Here is a 19,814-nt window from a genome sequence, read left to right as displayed (position 1 = left end):
CAACCGTATTATCGAAATGAAAGATGGACGCCCCATCTTGTTTCGATAATACGGGTTGCCCCGCCCCTTTACAGGGCCGTCCTGCTAGGACTCCCTCATGAAAACTTGGGTGCCCCGTTCGATTATTCCCCTCCACGGGACCTGCAGCATGGATTTCAATGGGTAGAATCAGGGACAATACATCCCACATTGGCTTGGTATGTAAGTTCAAAACCAGAAATGGATAAAAAGTCTCCCTTTTAGAGCTGGATAACTTGGCATCTCTTTATTAGAGAGTTTACTAACGAATTACTTCCAGTGGTTCCTGGCACACCCACAGAAGAGGCCCAGGTGGGCTTTATTTGTCCCCTCCTCAAAGGAAAAACCTTATGCTGGATTCCTCCCCCATTGGTTGAGAACAGCCCTCTTCTGTGCAAGCTGAAAGACTTTGTTAGTCTCATAATCTCAGGATTGCAGTGCCTTCACATGCTCCAAAGTCTGTGCCTTCAAAGCCTCATGCTTCCAAGATTCCTGGCATGAAGGGGGATCACTCCTGCCCTAACATTATACGCCAATGATACCCCTGGTAAGAGCTAAGAGTTTGACTGCCTCTTTGGTGCACCCTAATGCCAGTCGGGGGGAGGGGATTGGGGGAGGGGTTCAAGAGTGAGTCAAGATACTCTTGGGGGGCTGCAGGTTGTCAGGGGAAGTTTGTCACAAGTACATTTTTCATTTTTATCTAGGCAGTAGCCTCAGCCACCTCTTCATTAACAAAATTGTTTTGAAACAAAAATTTATAAAAACAATACAAAAACGTTAAAAAAAATAAAATAAAACCCTGCAAATGACACTGGAACCTAACAACACTAAAATTATTTGCCTGCACATTTCTAGCATATAGGAACAAATGTCTACGTGGTCTGAGCATAGTTACAATACCGGGCACCAAATGTAATTAAATACCATGCTTAGAGGTCATGATAGGTCATGACCCACAGCTCCATATCAAAAGGGACAGGATTAACTCCATTCTGGTTTTATGCTTCTTGCCTCCATGGCCTTGTAGTTCTAAGTTGTTTTTTTTTTTAACGTGGAGCTTTAGGGACATCCTTGATACTACAAGTCAACGTTGGCTTTCCATCTCGCGCTTTGATTGCATCCTGAAAATTCTCACCAGAATAGCCTTTGAAATAGGAGATGAGTTAGCAGAACTAACCCACCTGTTCCTTATAAACTGAAACCCAGTCACCCTAAATGGAAACCAGTAACATATGAGCCACACTGAGGACGTTCACCTCCAGTTCAGTGCCTGTGAGGCATTTGAACAAGAGGTACTGGCCACCACTGAAACCCTTAATAGCTTTAACTTAAGCAATTCTGGAACCATTTAATAAAAGATTTGTTCCAGGTATATTCCAGTATTTTCATGGGGAAAAACATGCAGAGAGAAAACTAGCTCACATTTTTCCCCTGGAGCAGAAGTTTGAAACATCTGGCCCCCGACTCTTAAAACAGAGGCAGACATTTCATGTGTCTTATGTTGCAGACCTACTTCAAACACAGAATGGCAGAAGTAGGAACCATGACAAATAAGTCACACAGCCTCAAAAAGATAGTGAGCATTCATAATTTCAGTTACGCAAAGCATCCAAGAAGCATGGAGGGCTTGATTCTACAAACGGATCTCATAAATGGGCATATACAACGGACACAGCAAAAGCAGTCCAGAAAAAAAAAGCACAAAAGGCTCTCAAGAATGGAATAAGTGGACTTTATTAATGACCCGACACGGACCGTGTTTCAGCATAAACTAACACCTGCCTCAGGGGCCAATTCAACCAAGCAACACTCAAGGCGTAGGTTGTTGCATAAAGGATAATAGCTCTGTATAATAAAAAATCCACTCTCAAAACCAGAGGAAAAGTTCTTGATGTGGAGCGGAACGCCACAAAAAAAAATGTTTGCTTGGCACCTTTTTCGTGGTGCCGAGCTGCATTAGCTGCTGAATGAGGCCTTACACATGTGCCAAACAGTTAGTACGTGCCAATTGCCACAACTAATATGGAAATTCCTATTGGGGTTACAAGGTGTGGAGGAGTGGCCTAGTGGTTAGAGCACCGGTCTTGCTGGTGGCCGGTTCAAATCCCACTGCTGCTCCTTGTGATCTTGGGCAAGTCACTTAACCCTCCATTGCCTCAGGTACAAACTTAGATTGTGAGCCCTCCTGGGACAGAGAAATATCCAGAGTACCTGAATGTAACTCACCTTGAGCTACTACTGAAAAAGGTGTGAGCAAAAATCTAAATAAATAAAGATTCCATGTAGAACCCCAAAGAATATCAAGATTCTGGAATCCTAAAGAGTGACAAGATTCCATGCAGAAACTCAAATAGTAGCAACATTCCAGATAGAACCCCAAAGAATACCAAGATTCTGGAATCCTAAAGAGTGACAAGATTCCATGCAGAATCTCAAACAGTAGCAACATTCCATGTAGAACCCTAAAGACTAACAAGCGGAGGAGTGGCCTAGTGGTTAGAGCATCAGTCTTGCAATCCAGAGGTGGCCAGTTCAAATCCCGCTGCTGCTTCTTGTGATCTTGGGCAAGTCACTTAACCCTCCATTGCCTCAGGTAAAAACTTAGATTGTGAGCCCTCCTGGGACAGAGAAATATCCAGAGTACCTGAATGTAACTCACCTTGAGCTACTACTGAAAAAGGTGTGAGCAAAATCTAAATAAGTAAAATAAAGGTATAGATTGGTAATGAGGGAACTATACCTTGCAGTTAACACACAGGTGGTTAGTACATGTTAACTAGAGTAGAGGAGTAGCTTAGTGGTCCGAGCAGCAGGCTTGATATCTAGGGATACCTGGTTTAAATCTCACTGCTGCTCCTCCTCGAGATCTTGGGTAGGTCATTTAACACTCCATTGCCTCAAGTACAAAATTAGATTGCGTTGCTGCTACCATGTGGTAATTGTAATAATCTCTCTGTGTTGTTGACTGTACTGCTGCCTTCTTCAAAATGTTTGCACAACCCCAAATGCTTATGCAGAGGTTGTCACTTAGTGGATTTAACGTTGGCTGTTAACAAATATGAAAGTGCAAAATCTTAATGAGATGGTAAATAGATTCCTGAGAGGAGAAACATTCAGGTACATGTTTAAACACCACGGCCAGGGTTTAAGATACACCAACTGCACTGTCTAAATATTGACCCAAGTACTTATGCATAAATTAGCTTGTGAAAGTTTTAAATAAAAAGCCATAGGCTAATAAGGCAAAGAGATACCAGACAGTTCATTATGTATTAGTGCATAGAAAAAAAAACACACATACTTTTAAAACTCACAAAAATGTAACACAGACCTTTTAAGGCAAAACAACTTTACTTTAATGCCTGTCAAACACAAAACTAGTTTGCACGTCAACAATACGGGTTACTAATGCTCATGACATCAGCGAACATTAGTACACTGGTCCAGTTCCTCCAGCACTAACTAGGACGACACCTTTACCGGACACTCCCTAAAGGATTTCTTATGCAAAGGGTGTTGCTCACTCGCTCAAAGCACCGATCTGTGAAATCTGTAAAGTCAGGTATGAAGATTCCTCTTAGCATATTTATTCAAAAGGAGTGAAGCCTGTGAAACTGGGACTACCTTGATCAGTGGGAATTGGATTAGAGACTCAAGTGTTTGTATTGTTAAATAATTTCTGGTTTTAAAAGAGAAAAAAATTATTATTATTGTTATTATTTATTGAATTTGTATCCCATATTTTCCCACCTATTTGCAGGCTCGGTGTGGCTTACAGAGTTTTGTTATGACATAGTCATTCCAGGATTTTAGGTACAATTGGTAGTGTGCAAAGATTAAGTAAGGGAAGAGAGAGGGAAGGTGTTAGGCAGGTTAGTATAGAAGGTGGATTTTAATAACTGGATGGGTTGTATTATTTCCACTAATATTGGACAATAAGTATGTTTCCAATGAAATAAATTTATACACTGTTTTGGGGTTTGAAGAAGCCAACCAGACGATCAATGTGGAATAATGATTCAGATAAATAATAACTGGGGATAATCAGGTTAATACCATGTTTTCTTTGTTTACTGTTGTTTAATTGATCTCCTTATCTTGTTTCACTCTCCCTATTTTGTGGTCTAAGGAAGAGTATAGAATTACCTGATTGAAATAATTCTTGTATTATTTTGTCTGTATTTCTGGCAGGTTATTTTAGTGCTTGTAAAATTAAATTCTTATAAATAAAATTAAAAAAAAAAAGTCAGGTATGAAGGCCACATGACCAACCTCAGTCAGTTCAAGCAAGTCACCAAACTCCTTGTGCCAAGATTCACAAGATAAACAGTGGCAAGAAGAAGCAGATAAATGTATGAATTAATAGACACTCTACTGCATAAATCCATAATGATCTATAGCAGTGGTTCCCGAACCTGATCCTGGACGCACCCCAGCCAGTCAGGTTTTTGGGATATCCACAATGATATCTGCATGCACTGTCTCCACTGTATGCAAACCTCTCTCATGAAAACCTGATTGGCTGGGGTGCGTCCAGGATCAGGTTTGGGAACCTCTGATCTATAGTAATTACAGGCTTATAGAGGAGACAGGTGGTTACAGAGCTGGTGTGTTGGACCAGGAACCTAAAGTTCAGTCCTGCACCCCTCACTTAAGCCATTTCCACCGGCTTAGTAATTAAGCGATGACGTCTGCTGTAGCAGGAACGATCACAAAGTAATTGCCCATGCTGGTAATTAACGCTCCAAGCTAAAGACGAGAACCTGAATCAACAGAACCTCGGATCAGGCTGTCGCTAGTCCATTACTAAAGCATGTAATGTTATCATTTGTTTGTAAAAGAAAAAAAAAAGAAGTTTGAATTGTTTTAAAATGTCTTGATAATTCAGGTTTATATGAGGAACAGCACGATAGGTGGAAGAAGTATTAATGGCCTTCAATATGCAGATGAGACAACATTCCTTTGCAGAAAAGGAAGAAGATCTCAGTTATCTTATTTTGAAGATCAAAGACTAGACTCTAAACATGGAGTTATATTTGAAGATTAAAAACAAAGATGTTGACTACTGGAGCAATCAACAACATGTTTTAGCTGGTCACCAGCCATGCAAGAGCAGGTTAGAAATTTGGTGAAGAATCACACTTGATAAGATAGTTACGAAAGACATGGACAAGATTTTCAGATACAAGGTTTGGTCAATCTATTTTTTTTTCAGTTACATTATACAGCTGTGAAAACTGGACAGTGAAGAGACAAGACAGGAGAAAGATTGATGCTTTTGAATTATGGTGTCGGAGAAGATTACTACCAGCACGATGGACTAAAAAAAAAAAAAAAAGATCGAATCATTTGATTGTGGATGAGATACAACCAAAACGCTCCCTAGAGGTCTGAATAACTAAACATAAGGAAATTATGCTGGGGAAGGTGGAAGGACTTCATAAAAGAGGAAGACCAGTAGCCATATGAATTGATCCAATAACAGTGATGAAGACCACCTGGGCAGCAATCAAGCGCATCAGAAAAGAATGAATGCTTTCTCAGAGAACTGTTCAGAGTCAGTATTAGTCAGATTTGAGTCAACGACACTTAAACAAACCAGTACATCGGGGGCCAGATTCAGTATGCTTCTGTTGTCAACTAATGCCTACTCAATCTACTTGTTGACTGGCCTAGTAAAAAAGAAAAAAAAAACTTTCTATTTTCTTTGCATTTAGACATCTTTATATTATATTTCATGTGCATATACAAGACAAAACAAAATATAACAGATGCATAATTGAGAGCCTTGTGTCTGTATAAAGTTGATCTATTGATTGTTACATTTGTACCTCAATGCGGCTTACATGGGGCAATGGAGGGTTAAGTGACTTGCCCAGAGTCACAAGGAGCTGCTTGTGCCTGAAGTGGGAATCGAACTCAGTTCCTCAGGACCAAAGACCACCACCCTAACCACTAGGCCACTCTTCCACTGTTGCTACTATTGGAGATTCTACATGGAATGTTGCTATTCCACTAGCAACATTCCATGTAGAAGTCGGCCCTTGCAGATCACCAATGTGGCCACGCAGGCTTCTGCTTCTGTGAGTCTGACGTCAGACTCACAGAAACAGAAGCCTGCACAGCCTTCTACATGGAATGTTGCTAGTGGAATAGCAACATTCCATGTAGAATCTCCAATAGTAGCAACATTCCATGTAGAATCTCCAATAGTATCTATTTTATTTTTGTTACATTTGTACCCCGCGCTTTCCCCACTCATGGCAGGCTCAATGCGGCTTACATGGGGCAATGGAGGGTTAAGTGACTTGCCCAGAGTCACAAGGAGCTGCCTGTGCCGGGAATCGAACTCAGTTCCTCAGTTCCCCAGGACCAAAGTCCACCACCCTAACCACTAGGCCATATTTAAAACTTAGCTGGATAAAATTGGTTAGTTAAATTTTAGGACTGCTATTTAGCCAACATGAGTTACACAGGGAGCTTTGATCAGCCATCACTGCAACTACTCCCACGAGGACTTCTAAATTTAGCTGGAAAAAATTTGGCTGGTAAGCGGTGGGGTAGGAGGTTGACGTTTTCATTGTTGGGATTTGTCCAGCGAACCCATAGACAGTAGACTGAAGAGCTTCTGGGTGGGACTGAAAGTTTATTTTGCTCCTCTAACCCAAAAGATGTTCCACTGCACCTACGTTAACTCCAAAGTTAGACAGATAAGCCTTTGAATATGGATTTCAATCATATCTGTGCTATTATTCCAGACAGAGTTAAGATATTGAACTATTCATTCCAAGACTCTCATCTTTACTCCACATTTCATGGCAAAACTTGCCATTTTCTGATGTGTATTCAGATCGTTCAGATGCTAAACTTCTTGGGCTGGAGATTCAGGCTTTCAAACACTGAGCCAAGTATTTTTCCTTTGGCAAAGAAAAAGAAAAATGTAAAATTTTGTTTCAGTAGGAGGAAGAGAGTTGGAGGAAATGACTGTACGGACGTCATTGCTTTACAAATGGAGTAATGATGTTCCATGAAATATGAAAGCAAACAGTAGCGTAAAATTTTACACCACTCTAATGCGTATAGCTTTGGTGAATTTGTATTCGTTGTTGCCGGTCTGTGGAATCAACATTACGCTCCACACAATGCCAGAAGTGTTTAAGTTCATAGTAGAAATGCAACAGAGGTTTAAGTTTGAAACTGATCCAGGTTATTCCAGCTTCAGATAAGAATCATCCCAGATGTTGGGATGCACGTTGTAAATTACCAACCTCATTCAAAAACTACAGGCGTGGTCAAATGGAAGGAGATGGTAATAGGCGGTGGCTTAGTTTATTTACATGGCAGAAAATGGAAAGACATGCAAGTTTGTTGGGTTCTTCACGATTGCCAAGGCCTAGCAGAGTTGAGTCACTCACTGAGCTGTGGCTGGCTCGCGTGCTAATCTGCTATGTCCTGCTGTTTTCAAGGTAAGGAGCCCTCAAGGAAGTAACATTAGGAATCCTCCTCTTTCTGTCAAAAAGCCACAAGCTTTTTGAAATTGCTTAAAGAACCTGTTTTTTTACACCTCCAAATAATCTCTCTCTCTTCTAAAATAAAATCGTACATTTTACAATACGCAGATTTTTTTAATGATGCAAATATGGTGACACAATGAAACAGAGACTAACATAATTAGTTGGGTTATTATATTTCAACACACACATCCCACTCCAAATCGACAGTGCCTAAATAAACAACGTCCCATGATACAGTATCGTATGCAAAAATACTGTGGCTGCCATGATGGTCCTGGAATTTGTGGAAATAAAATGCCAATCAACAGGTGATGGACGAACGCCATCTACAACTACCCTTCCAGAGATCTGCTGCCTTCACCAGGTCAATGAAAACACAGAAAGACCGAGCTTGGCCACTATCAAGGTGTCATCTACAACTTCTTTGTGGCCCTTCTGTCTATAGGACATATTTAGATATGCTTTACCTGTATTTCATCAAAGAGTACCTCTGCAAATCACTTTAGGATCCCTTTCTACTAGACCCTATACAAATTACTCATTAATCATAAGTATGTCAGACTGTCATAGTAATGCTTGAATGTTTTCACTTATATACACTGTCAGCTAGCACATTTGCTTATTTCCGATCTGACGAAGAAGGGCAACCTTCGAAAGCTAATCAAGAGACGTATTAAGTTATGGCCAATAAAAAAGGTATCATCTTATTTTCTTTTCCATGTTTTATTTTGTTTGATTTCTATTGATAACCTCATTAATCATAAAATGTAAATGCCATCATTAGACGCACTATCCATCATCCACCCTTAGATACCATAGGAATAGAATGAAACCAACAGTTGGGAAGCTCGCTGATGATTCGTATTTCAAACTCTAGCCACAGGACGCACTCACTTCAAAACAAATAGCAGAGAACTACAAACATGGGCTACTGTTTTGAATGCAAACCCTTGTAGAGAGTTGGCCATTAGGACCCAGGAGGAGCCTGCACAGAAACCAGTAGCTCCCAACTCCCTGTCAAGAGGAAACCCACAAAAACTCTGCAGCTCTCCCACAACTGTACAAGGCGCAAAAGAGAGAGAGAAATCACCCCAACAGGTGTAATTGGGAACAGACAATGCAGGGCATGGAGTCTGTTGGTTTTTTTAATAAACAACATATTGTCCATTATTCCTGTTGAAAGCATAAGGGGCTGTTCACACTGTTTTGATTAAAACACAATGGCTGGGCTATTTTAATGGGCAGCTCTATAACTTAATTCCCCCCCCCCCCCCCAAAAAAAAGAAAAATTTCCTTTAAAAGTTATTCAGCAAAAAAAAAATCTTTGTGGGTAAATTACATCTGATTTAATTAATAGAAAACACACAGTCTAGGCTCAATCCCTGCTTGTGGCTGTTTCACATGCACTTTTTCTAGGGAAAGAGACAGAACGATCAAAACCAGCTTCCAAACACTTCATGAAAAAAAGAAAAGAAAAATCCCCGTTGTTGAGATTTGTGAGTTGGTTCGTAGCGCCCGATCATGTCCTTCGATGCTGGCAGGAACGTTTAATAAAACCTGCACCCCCCCCCTCACCATGTGCCCCCTTTCCCAAAAAGATGCTCTTAAAATGACGCAGTTTTGTTGAGAAAAGTGGGATCGCTCTTCGCTTCTTCCCCCTTGCACTGTATCATAAACTTTCAGGCAGAAGCCGTCAAATGTATCTGGGTTACAAAATAGTTGGTAATCTTGAACGTCTATGTCTTTTATAAGCTAGAACCGTGAGTGTTATGACAAAGCCTTAAAACACTGCTTTTTCAGTGGCTTTGACAAGAGCCTGAATATTTCTTGAAAGTGTAACCGAACACGGAGCCCCCCCCCCCCCCACCCCCGTCTCTAAATCTAAAAAAAAAAAAAAATCTTGGACTCCAGTGTGGAACATGGACTTATCTCTAAATATCTGTCTTTGCATCAGGACATAGTATAAGCACTGAATGGGCTCGTTTATTTGAATAAAGGATTACGAAGAACTTCATTTCCCCTTGACTTAATACAGCCGTATTTACGCATCCGAAGATTCAAAAGAGAGCGCGCGCAGCGACTATGGAAAGGCGCAGTAGTTGGTCAAATTTGTTTTTCTTAAAAGTCCTGCAAATGACATTCCTTTATCGCGTCTCATCTGTACAAGTTTTTAACTAAACATCCTTCATACCTAAGGAATGGGCTCAGAACAGCTAGCGCTTGCCACGGGGGGGGGGGGGGGGAAGAAAAAAAAAAGATTATGAATAGTTTATAATAGAAAAAAATGGGCGGCTGAAGCAGAGCAGTAAGTGTGGGGGGGGGGGGGGGGAGAGAACATCAGGAATTGAAAAGTCTGACTGAGCTTGTCAACTTTCCCTCAGGCTGTCTTGGGTTTCTTGCAGCAAACTGGTTCTGCATTCCCTGCTAACGATTTTTTTTTTTTTTTTTTTGCAATCCTTTTTTGATACATTGCATCTGATTGATTGAGATCTTTCGGCTGCAAAGAAAACGAAATCCGTGCACGGTCCGGAAGCTTTTGCCCTGTTAAAAATCTTTCCAAAAGTGATCAGGAGTTAGATTTGGTTTCTTTGAGTCCCTACATCCCCGTCACCCAAAATGTGCTTTGCAGGTGTAAGAAACCGAAATGATTCACGATCCGGGGATCTGAAAAGTCAAGTTGCATTTTCGCTCCCCGATTTGCACACGAGCGCACTGTCTTGCACACTTACCCCTTTGCAGCCTCGCTTGGAAAGACCTGCCTCGCCGCTCTTCTCCCGTGAAACCCCAAAGAAACGCGCCTTACCGTGGTAGGAGCAACCATGGCATCCGTGAAAATGTCTTCAGAATCGTCGACATGAAGGTAAAGGTTGACGCAAATCTGCTCATTCAAAGTCTCTCGCACGCCGGATTTGCCTCCTGCGCCGGTGGTGCACGGAGTTGCTCAATGGGCAGAGGAACCTTAAAACTGTGAGTCTAGTGAACCTAATCTGCAGGGTTATAACAAAACCAGCCCAGCCAGATGGCTCTCCGAGCTCAAGACAGTAACCCCTTGCGTGCCAGGGCTCTCTCGGCACCTAGCCGGCCTTGCCTTGGCCAAAGTGCAACTGAGGGACATGGAAGCTGTGCAAACTCTAAGCTACACCTTCACTGCGTGGCTTTTTCTGCAGAATGCAAGGACACCTTCTCGGGGCTTCCTCTGATTTCCCCCGGTTGGGTTCTTCATCCTTCTAATGTGTGTTGCTGTATTACACAGACAGAACATAGGCGCTTTCTCCTCACCACCTAGGGAAGTCTTCAACTTATTCCCCCCACTTTTTCCACATTATCTGAAGATAAACTCAAGCAGCATCACTGGAAGGTGAAGGTATACATGTTATGACTGTTCAAATTGCTCAGGAAAAATAAAAACCCAATAAAACTGCAAATCCCTCGTGCTACAGTTCTGACACGTTATAATCTGCACTTTTTTTGTTTACTTTCACCGAATATCAGAAGGTGAAAGTGAGTTTCAAGAGTGTCCTTCTCCCCCCCCCCCTTTAAAAATCAGGGCCTTGTTTTCTCTTTGGCACACTGTAAATATTCCAGACTGCTTCTAAATGTGGGTGCATGCATTCCCCCCCTCCCCCTTTCAAAGCCTAAGGGGTTGCATTATTTCGGTTCCTAGCGACCTTTTTAATCAGCCTAATTGTACCTTACACTGGCTGTTGTTTGGTGGAAATTCCATCTCTGCTGCTCTTTCCGCATCTTCTCAGGCAGGTTGAGCCCCTGTCTTTTGGAAATCCTACACCCATTTATGGTCTGTCTCAGCGGGACCGCACTGGGATGGGACCTGGGTCCTCTCAGCCTGTGTGGGCTTCTCGACTGGGAGCCTCGCCTCTGGCTCCGAATCCATCTGAGGGTTACTCTGGTAAATGGTGAAAGACTAAAAACCCAAATTTAGACCGAATGACGTCTGATGCATCTCCTAAACTCCTTTTTTTTAATGCATTTTCCAAACAAGTACTCCAAGCAGAGTAGAAAGAAAATTCCACTGCAAAGTTTTCTCTCTCACAGTTTGTCTTGGGTTTTGAACGCTTTTTTTACCCCCTCAGTAGCTAAACCCCAGAGAGAGAGAGAGAGAAAGGGAGGGAGGCAGATCAAACCAAACGACCTACCAAGAAGGGGGGGTTCCGAGAGTAGTTGAATGCTCCTCCCCCATCTAGGGTTACACCAATCCCAAGATAGGGTGTTCAAGAAGAGACATTTAGGTCTGAAAAGTACTGCGTCAGCGAGGGGGCAATGTTGTGTACCTTGCACCGGCAAGCAAAGGGTTACATATATGCAGGTAGCCCAGAAGCATGTGTGTTACAGAAGAAGCAGAAGACTCAAGTATGAAGTCTGAAGAACAGGTCTGGGCTTCGATCTTACCAGAAGAAGAAAACGGAAGGCTGCGTTTTTCACACTTCCCCAGTTTGGATGTGTATCAGCTAATCTTACTTAAACGTGTAACTATTCAATATTCAAACAAACAAACAATCTGGAGAGTAGGTGGGCAACAAAAAAAGTCCTCTGAACAGAAAGGTGCAAGTTTTTCACCTTGACTTTTTTTCTTTGGTTTTGTTTTTTAATGAGTGCATTGTTGTTGTTGTTGTTGTTGTTATTGGGTTGCTTTGTGTTTGTTTGTTTGTTTTTATTGGTTTTATTTCACATATTTATTTTTAACCACCAGAGAACCACAATTTAGGGTGCTGTTGCTTTTTCTTTTTTTCTGTTCGTGTATTTTACATCAAGTTTTGAATAGGGAAATGTGCAGGTTTTCAAAAACACTGAGGATCTGTCAAGTGAACTCGAAGGTATTCTACAAAGGATGGTGTGGTAATCAGAGTGGGCTAAGGGTGCTGAGCCTCTGACTGTGCTCTGGGACCTATTTTTGAGATTCCTTAACTAAGAAGGATATGGTTTTCTTGAATTTTACTTGAGACATTAGGTTCTTACTGGCCAATAAAATTCATGAGTAAAAGGATGTATGAGGAATAGATTCCAAATTAAGGTCTCAGGTGCACGGAAGAAGGCTGGATTTGAGGGAAAATGTCGACTCAGTTTTAAATCTCTAGTTCATTCGTTAGTAAGTTGATTATATTTAAGGTCGCAAGGCAATGAAAAGCTCCATATACGGAAGGCTGTTGAAATTTTGTGGTGACTTAAGGAGGAAAGTTATCAAGGTGTGTTAAAAGTCTGACAGTTCCCTGAGGGAGTGGCCAAACAGCTGTCGAAGCATCTCTCAGGCACTTCTTAAAGAAGCCAGGCAAAGGCCCATTGAGCCCACCCAGAAAGACCCCACAATCACAACCTTCCCTCCTAAAGGCTTTTCTCATCACAACCCCTACCAGGAAGACCCTCCCCCAATCACAGCTCCCTATCCCAAATGACATTCCCACTCACTGTCTCCCCCCCACCACCTGTAACAACCCCATCCCCTCCCCAACCACAAAGTGCTTCCCAACCTCCTATAGGCCATTCCTGGGCCGGCCTTCACACATTCATCATCTCTGGGCACTCTTGCCTTTCCCAGTGCCAGGTTCAAAATGAAACCAGTGACCTCTACTGGTAGTCTCGCAGTAATAAATGACCCTCGCTGACATGAGACTTAAATACCTAACGGCCTCTTTTACCAAACTGTGCTAGCGATTCCCACTCGGCAATACTGACAAAGCCCAATCAAAATGGTCTTTGTCAGGATTGCTAGCGCAGTTTAGTAAAAGAAACCCTAAATCTGTTTATACCCTCAAGGATATAAAAGAGACTTTTAAATCAAAAGTACAAATAATATCAATAAAAGACTTATATACCACAAAATCCCCTTTCAGGTTGACACAGGTCACAAGGCATCTAAAAATCTTGCCAAGTAAGATAAATGATACAGTAAGTCTTGCTAACCCCCAAACCCAGGTCAATAACCTTTGTCAAAGAAAAAAGTTGAGCGTTTCTATAGGAAAGAGTGATTAGAGGAAGGGTTCACAATATGAGGCATTTATGTGAAAAAACATCTTTATAAAATTGCCCCCACCACCACCCCCAGAGTCAAGACATAATAATATTTGGTGGTCTTTAGGTGTCTCTGTGTAATCCTTAAAGGCAAAGTACAATTTAGAAAATGCAGCTTAGACTGGTGTGTTCGAGTCTGGCCCAGGGCTGGATTTAGGAGATGGCAAGCAGGGCACCTGCCCTGGGCCCCATAATTGCCTCATACTGAAAGAGCCATAGACTGCTGGTAGGTTTTGGAGTCCCCTCCCCAGTTTCCGCCCTGGGCCCCTGTGTGTCTAACACCAGCCCTGGTGTGGCCCTTTAAGAAGCTGGAAATATCTGGAAGAAGTAGTGAAGTCTGAATGGTGGGGAATAAAGATATTTCAATGCACTGAGGTACTCTCCCACCCTACCTAAGTCACGGGAACGCTGCTTCCCTTAGCCATGGACAGAGACTACCTGGGTATTTATTTGAAAAGACGTGGAAATGGCAGTGACATTTCATGCAGTTTTTAACTCAAAATGACACAGAAAACCCCCTAAATTTTGTTCTTGTTCTTTTTCTGCATCGGGGGGGGGGGGGGGGGTGCAGTGTTGCTTACTAGTGTGGCCCTATTTTTCAATAATGAGCATTATTTATCTAGGTGTACTGTTGTGATATTACCCAAAACAAAACAAAAGCATAAAAAACCCAAAACAAAACAAGAAAAATTCCATAAACAACATATGTTTAGCAGTGGGAGAAAGTACATGCACTGTTACACAGCATACATATATGTGTCTGGCATGTACACATAGAAAATCCCCATCATTACGTTTCCCATGAGAAAGGCTTTTTAAGGCCATTAAAGGTCAATATTTGTGGGATAATAAGGAAAAAAAGTCAATATTAAATATTTCTGAAGCATGAAAGAAGATGCTAGGCACTACAGCTTTCCTTATGTCATGAACTCTATATATTGGGGGAAGTGTCTGGAATTGTTTTGATTATCCAGGTAGACATCAGCAATGACCTTCCATTGAGTCGATCATACTAAAATTTGGAAAGTCCTCAGGAAAATGGGCATTCCTGAACACCTAATGAGAAATCTTTATTCTGGACAAGAAACAATCAAAACAGATAGGTATCTACATATGAATATGTAAACTGCTTTGGTTCTACCACAGAAAGGCAGTGTATCAAATTCCAGCCCCTTTCCCTAGAGTGGAGTTGGGCACAAGGGCGAACACCAGCTAAAAGTTGGTATAAATCCTGGCATTCAAGTTGGTCATATAAACCTGGCATTCTATAACATTACACCTAAATGTTTGGAATGCCCTTGCCTCTCCCTTGGCCACACCTCCTTTTGGGTTACGCACGAGACAATTTGGGCACACAGAGAATAGGGCATAGGCAGATGCACCCATAAATCCAAATTAGTGCCAATTAATGCCAATAATTGGTTTTAGCAATCAGTTGACTTGATTTGCAAGCGCATCTGGGCTCCGCACCCAATTTTGGGCATCCTATATAGGATCTGATTCCTTAGAGAAGAGCATTATGCTTGGCAAAAGGCATTGGAAGACCAGCAGCAAGATGGATTGATTGAATCACATCAACCACGAAAATACCGTTGGGTAGCCCCTTAGAGTCAAACACAACTTTCTCCATGTGCTCTCTCTATATAGATGTCAGGAGTCGCCCTTGACTTGAAGGCATTTGAACTATCTGCTCTTGTGGAATTTATGTACAAAGCATTTAAGGGGGTAATATTCAGCCCATCGTGATAGGTGACTTGTGAGCCACCCACAACCCTAGATATTTGTGGCTTCCGGCATTGAGTGTCCAAGTACATGAGCTGACCCAGAAGTTAATCGGACTCTTCTACCCTACTAAACCCCTTTGAATATCTACACCAACATTCCCACGAGTACTTCAAAATGAGATCCCTGAATATGTTATTTCACAGAGGGAAAGGGTAATTTTCATCCTCCCCCTACCCCCCCCCCCCCTTCCATTTAACCCAGGTGTTTAGCAAATTACCCCAGTAAAATCTTTTAAAAGTTTTCTCTATGGCTGTGTCTGTCTATATACAATGGTGTAAATTCTGTCCAAGCAGAGCCTGGCTGCTCCCGAAGGGGCTCAGTGAAGTGGGACTGAGGCAGAGCACAACAAACATTGAACTTGCCTGCGGATCTAGACCGACAGCAAGAGAAACTTTAAGTGCTAGGAGCATGGAGGAGTAGCCTAATGGTTTGTGCAGTGAACTGAGATCCTGGGGAACTGGGTTCAATACCCACCGTAGCTCCTTCAGCAAGTTACTCAGGGGCCCTTTCATTAAGCCGTGGTAGGCTCTACGCAAGTGCAGCGCATGCCCAAATGAGACTAGCGCCAGGGCAGGGTGCCCTCCTGGCAGTAATTTCAGATTTGGCGTGCGCCCATAACACATGGATGATTGATTGATTGATTTCCTCCTTATGCACGCACTTGGCACACACCGACTGGTCACCGCGTGTGTAGTGCGTGAGCCTTTACTGCTCGATCAGTGGGTGGCGTTAAGAGCTCAGGCCGGTTTTGGGTGCACGCTGGTTTCATTTTTACCACAGGCTCTTTTCCCATCCCATTTTAAAAAAGCCATTTTTGTAGACGCGGTAAAAACTGATCTGGCGCGCACCCAATGGAAGTGCCTACACTACCACAGGCAACACAGAATATGACCATAATTGCACCCGCAACTCAAGTCTCACTATAGAGAATCTGGAGGCTAATGTGTACATCTAGTAGTAATAAGCAGATGATTCTCAATCTTACTTTCCTATTGGAGATTATATTTCCCTTTCTGACTATGGGCTCTTTTTACTGAGGTGCGCTAACAGATTTAGCGCATGCTAATGATTATTCCTCTTGGCTTCTTAGCATTTGGCGTGTGCTAATCGCTAGTCACCTTAGTAAAAGGAGCTCTGTGTGATTTTATTGTTACTGTACATCACTTTGACGGCTCAGTCAATCCAATAAATTAAACCTTGAACCTTTCCTGCAGCCATGAGATCAAGTCTTGAAGTAAGACTTGTCAGGCCATGTGGCTCTTATGCCTAAATTCCGCCAAAGTGCTTCTTTACACATAGCTGCTTATCTTAGTCTATATTTGTATTGGAGGTGGACACATGGCTGATGCGTGGGCGGGGCTCATACATGCGTAAATTATAGAACACTGTAATTGATATCCATATCTATGGCATTAAGGCACGAACATTACCATCACCTCTGTGGCTGGCTTAAGTAGAACCAGTGTATGATGTGTAGATCCCAGAGCAGAAACTGGGGAAGGGACTCCAAATCTTCTCTTTGGGCTATGCTGTCTTCAAATTGAGGCAGGCTCAAGGCACACCATGGTTTCCACCCCCAACGCTGGCCCTGGGCATAAGTTAAGCACATATATACCCAGGTAGGCTAGTCTATAAACGAAAGTAGGCACCTAGGTTCCTTTACAAAATAGGCTTCTACCATGAGCCCTCCACCATTCCCAATTATAAGTGCACTGTTACAGAACGATCCTCTGAAGCGCTTCTGCTGCTCAGCCAGATGGGATAATTAGAGTACAAGGTCCGGAAGCAACATGGCAACACTGCTGAATGTGTTTGCCTTGCTCGTCTCCTGCCAGCCTGAGAGGCTTCACGCTTTGGTGGGAGGGGGCAGAGGAGAGTGCCATCGGGGGTTCCTCTGCATACACTTTGCTTGGCAGCTCAGAATTTGAACTTCGCCGCTGTGTAAATAGCATTCCTTATTAATGACAAAAGCGAAACCAAGGAATGAAAATTTTAGGACTAAGGATTGTGATGTGTGGCTCAAAGAGGGGGGGGGGGGGGAGACTCAGCAGTAACAGTGGAAAATATTTTTACATAGAAAGCATAGCGAGTACGTGGAGGTGGTAGAAGCCAAAACAGTAACTGATTTCAAGAAGGGCTGAGATAAGCGCAGAGGATCCGTTGAAAATTTATAAGCTGTCCAGAAATTTAAGGTCAGCAGAGAAAGGTATGTTGGAAGTAGAACCCTCTTTTGATATCTATAGAAATGCTATATATTTTTTTTTTTAACTCTTTGCCACAGTACTTACAGGAGATAGACTCAATTGTTACATTTTGAAAACAACTGAAGGCCTTTGTTTTCCAGCAAGCTTTCTCATGAACACTGGCAAAAGAGTTTTTGAACTTGTTACACAATTAGTATCCAGTTGCTGTTTTTATGTGTACTTGAGTTTGGTACATAATTACGTGTGTTTGTTGTAAGCCACCCAGAATTGTAGATGGTGTGGGTCGGGAGGGTAAAAGATTGTTTAAATAAATAAATAACTTTGTCCAGGGATGTGAAGGTAAGGTCTGACATTGGCATGAGTCTGCCGTGACATGTCAGAATGGGTAGACTAGGTGGTCCATGCAGTATTCATGTGTCTTCATGATCTTAATGTCTGTGCAAAACTTTTTTTTCCCCCCCATGAACCTATTGGCTTTTGCAACAGTGCCACCTTATGGTTGAAATGCAGTACTGACTGGACAATGTTAAGGTGCAGCGTGCCTTCAAGTTAATTTAGTATACAGGGTGTGGGTCATTTCCAACTTTCCCTTTCCGTGGGGGGGGGGGGGGGGGTAAAATGGGGGTGGTGGTGGGCAGTCACATCTAGGATAACGGTAGAAAAAGGAGTGTTTGGACCTGAATGTGGCCTGACAGAGAAGGGGAAATGAATAAGTTTGGGGAGTAATGTGATGATGTCAGCTCGTGTGCAACATCGCCACGACTGGAGGCGTAGCCCAGCGTCACCATGGGTGCTGCTGCTGATGGTGATATTTGCCATTGCTTAGAGACTGCCCTGGGAAGGGATAGTTTTAGATGTGTTGGGGGTTAAGTGTTTACTTGTCTCACTAATTAATAAAACTGTGGCCAATGTTTTCCAAATACATATATATAGGAATCGAGATTTCTATCTATGGCCTCGATGCTCAGAAGCAAGCACGGGTTCTAGAGGCCATTAACACCTGTATTAACCAGCGCAGAATGCTAAGAACACAACGATGAAGCTACAAAGTAGTAAATTTAAAACAAACCTGAAAACTTTTTCTTCACTCAACGTGTAATTAAACTCTGGAATTCGTTGCCAGAGAAGGTGGTAAAGGTGGTTAGTTTAGCAGGGTTTAAAAAAGGTTTGGACGGCTTCCTAAAGGAAAAGTCCATAGACCATTATTAAATTGGATTTGGGGAAAATCCACTATTTCTGGGATAAGCAGTATAAAATGTTTTGTACTTTTTGGGGATCTTGTCAGGTATTTGTAACCTGGATTGGCCACTGTTGGAAACAGGATGCTGGGCTTGATGGACCTTTGGTCTGTCCCAGTGTGGCAATACTTATGTACTCACGTAACGAGCGTGCCAAGGATTAGTGCAAATAGCATGCTAATGTAGTCAAATGGATGTAAATGAAGTCATTTCCTATTCCCCCCCCCCCCAATTTTAGAGAACAGCGCACAAAATAAAGCCGCCTTACCACTGCAAAAAATAATGCCAGCTCGGAGCAGGTGTTGGGGTGTCTGAAGAGAGGATTTCTTATGATTCTTTCTTTTAAAATCTGCCGGTTTTGATTAGTTTTGGAAGCAGAAGGAAGCCCATGCAAGACCTTAAGCGCTGGTTGTGAGAACCAAATGTGCACGAGTCAGAGCAGAAGTGAAAACACACATTGGTGCCTGTTTCCTGCACTAAAATATAAGCGTTGCAAACTAAAAAAGCGGAACCTTGCATGACATAGCTGTAATTCGGGTTTCTCCTTCCCACATGCATCACTTGAACTTCATCTGCTTTGGTTGTACTCATAGAAAGGCAGTATATCAAAATCCATGGCCTACGTTTACATAAAGTCCACACTCACTGTTCACTAATGCATCAATACATCCACTTCTGAACTCTCATCCCCCGTAGTCTCACCTCACTCATACCTTTACTCACAGAAATATGTATACCATACATAATGCCCTTTTAGCTTCCCGCTGTCTCCTTCCAATGTTTCAAGGTTTTGTTCCAGTGTTTATATTCCTTAACAACACTTTGATTGTCTCGCATAACTCTTCACAATGTAATCCATAACTAAGTTGTAACAAATTGTATTTCCATCATTCATATCGTATTGTAAGCCACACTGAGCCCGCAAAAAGGTGGGAAAATGTGGGATACAAATGCAATAAATAAATAAATAAAATACATGTTAATTGATTTCAATTAGCTCCACATAATTGTTAAAAAGGCACAAATTGGCT

The 19,814-nt window shown here is 42.2% G+C and overlaps 1 protein-coding gene across 4 annotated transcripts in view; it reads right to left on the bottom strand.

Moving 5' to 3' along the window:
• The window catches only part of NTF3 (neurotrophin 3), a 122,957-nt gene that overhangs the window by 52,678 nt on the left and 50,465 nt on the right, over positions 1–19,814 (bottom strand). The window contains exon 1 of one of the 4 annotated variants that reach the window (XM_030215033.1): positions 11,224–11,628. The exons of 1 other annotated variant lie outside the window; for it this stretch is intronic. In XM_030215033.1, coding sequence (XP_030070893.1) covers positions 11,224–11,256 — 33 coding nt within the window. In that variant the 5' untranslated portion in view covers positions 11,257–11,628. Of the gene's footprint in view, positions 1–10,335; positions 10,504–11,223; positions 11,629–19,814 lie in introns of those variants that run through there. 2 more of the 4 variants (XM_030215032.1, XM_030215034.1) reach the window with 2 other exon arrangements.

This window comes from Microcaecilia unicolor, chromosome 9, assembly GCF_901765095.1.
Source record: "Microcaecilia unicolor chromosome 9, aMicUni1.1, whole genome shotgun sequence".
NCBI classification, from domain to species: domain Eukaryota; kingdom Metazoa; phylum Chordata; class Amphibia; order Gymnophiona; family Siphonopidae; genus Microcaecilia; species Microcaecilia unicolor.
This window is presented reverse-complemented; position numbering and strand designations above follow the sequence as displayed.